Here is a 3,608-nt window from a genome sequence, read left to right as displayed (position 1 = left end):
GGACTGGAGGCATGGTTCATGTGGTAGAGCTCCAATCTAGCCAGGATAAGCCCTGAATTCAAACCCCTGGTACTAAAAATAAAAAAAAAAAATTAAAAAAAGATGCCCCAGCTCAAAGGAATGGATTCAGTTTGGAATTTCCTAGAAGGCGGGAAGGCCCCCAGAGACAGCACATACCAAAGCTCCTGAGGCACTCTCCTCAGATGACTTTCTGCACCTGAGTCTGACCCTTTGCCTATCTTCTCCTGCAGGGTTGGTTCCTGACCTCGTAAGGCTCTGTAGTCTAGCTGGAACCCCTGGGAACAGGAACTAGCTCACAGATCAATACCCCAATCTTCCATATAGGCATGAGTGCTCTAGGAACGGGGGAATCCAAATTAAAGCTGGGAAGACTTGTTAACAAGGCTCTGGGAGGAAGATGGAGAGTTAGGAGGAGATCATGGGTCTTGGAGGTATGTGGAGGGTAAGGGAGCATGTATTTTCATCTTCCCACCCACACTTCAGGAAGCCTACTTTAAGAAGCACAAGTTTAACACAGTTCCAGGTGTCCAGCTTAGGAACGTGGACAGGTAGGAACTGACTTCAGGGCAGCGGGGGGGCAGGGGGGAGGGAGGAAAGTGGGGGGACTGGAGGACTGGAGGGGAATATCTAGTAACTTCCAGTCTTGGGGATATTCTGTGTTTACCTGAGCCTTTTTGTGCCCTTTTTCCATGTTCACTCCTTGCCCTACCCATTGTTAACCTGCTCCACCCTTAACTCATTTTGCCTTTTCCTTTAGTCTGAAGAAAGAAGCTTATGAAGTGGAAATTCACAGGTTACTCAGGTATGGCAGATCAAATACTAGCATTCACAGCTCCATAATTTGTGGGGTCTTGTACAAAACAAAAATGAGTATCCCTAGTTCAGATATGGTTAAGAATTCAGGCCAGGTGCCAGTGGCTCACACCTATAATTCTAGTTATTCAGGAGGCTGAGATCTGGAGGATTAGAGTTTGAATCAACCTGAAAAGACAAAAAAAACCCAGACTTCAGGGATTGGTGGCGTGACTAATGACTAGTAGTAGAGCACTTGCCTGTCAAGTGTAAGATTCTGTGTTCAAACTCCAGTTCTAATACACACACACAAAATAAGGATGGAACAGTAGAACATTAAACAGGTCTCAATTGACACCTTGGTCTTCTCCATCCCCCACTGCAGTGAGGCTGAGGTTTTGGACCACAGCAAGAACCCCTGTGATGATTCCTTCCTACCAGACACAGAGGGCCACACCTACGTGACTTTTATCCGAATGGAGAAGGATGATGACTTTACCACCTGGACCCAGCTTGCCAAGGTGCCTGAAATCAATGCCCACCGCAGAAGTATCCTTCCTATCCTTCATGCACTCCCTCCACACCTGGGCGGGCTTCCTTCTGGAGTCTTCAACTTTGGAACCTTCTTGTCATACTTTGGGAGCCCCTCTTCTAACTTCCTTGTCCAAATGCATGTTGTGGGTTGTAGGTGGCCCCAGCTGATGGCTCCCTCACCCACTCCTCCCATGTCTCACCCCTGCCAGTGCCTCCATGTCTGGGACCTGGATGTGCGTGGCAACCACCGGGGCCTGTGGAGACTATTTCGGAAGAAGAACCACTTTCTTGTGGTGGGGGTCCCAGCCTCCCCCTACTCGTGAGTGACCTTTTTCTGCCCTGGGAAATTGGTCTAGTGAGCAGGAGGCAACCACATCTCACATGTATATATTCTGTTATCTTCCAGAGTGAAGAAGCCACCATCGGTTACCCCAATTTTCCTGGAGCCACCCCCAAAGGAGGAGGGAGCCCCAGGAGCTGCTGAACAGACATGAGGCCTCTTCCAGACCCCTGCAAGGCTGGGTACTGTGTACCCCAGGCAGGCTAGCCCTTCACCTGTCCTGTAGGATTTTGTAGAGCTGGTAGGGGCTAGGGCTGGTTTGTTTTTAACCTGAGATTTAATTACTAACTCCAAGGGGAAGGGTTCCTCTTGCTCCAACACCCCTGTTCCTGCGTTTAAGGTCTATTTATTTACTTCCTTGTTGGAGAAGGACAGGAGAATGCCTGGGAATGTTTGGGGTCCCTGGGCAGCTGATCTTGCTCTTTGTATCCCCTCCTCGCAGACCTGGATGACACTCTAACCTATTTATTGACTGTCCTGAGGGCCTTGGGCATAGGCTCAACCTGGTGGGCCTTGATTCCTTTTGGGACTGGGATGCTGCCCTGAGAGTGGGGCTGGCTCTTTCTTACTCAGGAAACTGCTGTTCCCAACTGACCAACAGGCCCAGTTGGGGCCCAAGTGTTGACACAGACTCACTCAGAGACCCTTAGACACTGGACCAGGCCTCCTCTCAGCCTCCTCTTTGTCCAGATTTCCAAAGCTGGATAAGGTGGTTATTGATTAAAAAAGGAGAAAACCTCTGGGGATGTGTTTGTGGTCGATTATGTGTCTAGGGACAGTTAAGGGCAGAAGTGAAGGAGAGAATTATCTAGATGGATGATGAGGTTTCCCTTACCGTCTCCCATGGGGTTTATCTTCCATTTGAAGCCACCAGGGGATGCCCGAGTTTCAAGCTGCAAGGTTTCTCCCCAGCCTCCACCCTAGGATTGGCCGACTTTAGTCCCACCCTTCTCGGGGCTGAGTTCCAAGCTGCCATTCCACAGCCCTTCCCTGCTGTTTAACCTCAGCTGGGTCCTGCTTTGCTGTCTGGGCCAGACACCTGTCCCCAGAGACAGAGCAGGAGAAACAAAAGGCATAGCTGGGGTGGAAGAAGGAATAGCATAGTAGGTAAGCATAATGAAGGTGAGCAAGGAGTGGCTGAGACAGGAACAGCGTGGCAGCAGGGGAGAGTGTGGAGATGATTTTGCTGGAGACAAGGCAAGCATCAGTCAGGGCTAGGTATGGGCAGAAGGTAAGCGAAGGAGCAAGGTTGACCATGGCCCTTAGAATATGTTATATGGAGAGCTGGGAGTGTTGGCTTAGTGGTAGAATGCTTCCGTAGCATGCTTGAAGCCCTGGGTTCAATTCCTCAGTACCACATAAACAGAAAAAGCCAGAAGTGGTGCTGTGGCTCAAGTGGTAGAGTGCTATCCTTGAGCAAAAGAAGCTCAGAGACAGTGCCTAGGCCTTGAGTTCAAGCCCCAGGACTGGGGGGAAAAATGTTATAGAATTTCCTTTCCTTTTTTTCTTTCTTTCCTTTCTTTTTCTTTTTTTCTCTTTTTGGTTGGTCGTGGGGCTTGAACTCTAGGCCTGGGCGCTGTCTCGGAGCTCTCTCTACCACTTGAGCCACAGTGCCACGTCCGACCTTTTCTGTTTATGTGGTGCTGAGGAGTCAAACCCAGGGCCTTGTGCATGTAAGGCAAGCGCTCTACCACTGAGCCACCTTCCCAGCCTCCCCCACTTTTTTTTTTTTTTTGATGTACCAATATTGTGTTTGAACTTAACTGTAGGCGCTGTCCCAGAGGGTTTTTGCTCAAGGCTAGTTCTGTACCAGCTGAGGCATGCCTCCACTTCTCACTTTTCAGATAATTGGAGATAAGCCAGTCCTGGAGGGCTTGGAACCTCGATCCTCAGATCTCAACTTCCTGAGTAGCTCGAATTA

At 49.6% G+C, this 3,608-nt stretch overlaps 1 protein-coding gene across 1 annotated transcript in view; it reads left to right on the top strand.

Annotated features, from left to right (window-relative positions):
- Window positions 1-2,433, top strand: part of Pomgnt1 (protein O-linked mannose N-acetylglucosaminyltransferase 1 (beta 1,2-)) — a 14,329-nt gene extending 11,896 nt beyond the window's left edge. Inside the window, exons 17-21 of the mRNA XM_013016968.1 lie at window positions 505-569; window positions 779-823; window positions 1,199-1,334; window positions 1,557-1,666; window positions 1,754-2,433. Of these exons, the coding sequence (XP_012872422.1) occupies window positions 505-569; window positions 779-823; window positions 1,199-1,334; window positions 1,557-1,666; window positions 1,754-1,841 (444 nt within the window). The 3' untranslated portion in view covers window positions 1,842-2,433. The remainder of the gene's footprint in view (window positions 1-504; window positions 570-778; window positions 824-1,198; window positions 1,335-1,556; window positions 1,667-1,753) is intronic.
- Window positions 2,434-3,608: the final 1,175 nt, after the last annotated feature.

The sequence above is a fragment of the Dipodomys ordii genome, unplaced genomic scaffold, assembly GCF_000151885.1.
Source record: "Dipodomys ordii isolate 6190 unplaced genomic scaffold, Dord_2.0 Scaffold33, whole genome shotgun sequence".
NCBI lineage: Eukaryota > Metazoa > Chordata > Mammalia > Rodentia > Heteromyidae > Dipodomys > Dipodomys ordii.
Note: the sequence above shows the minus strand (reverse complement) of the source record. Positions and strands in the feature narration are given on the sequence as shown.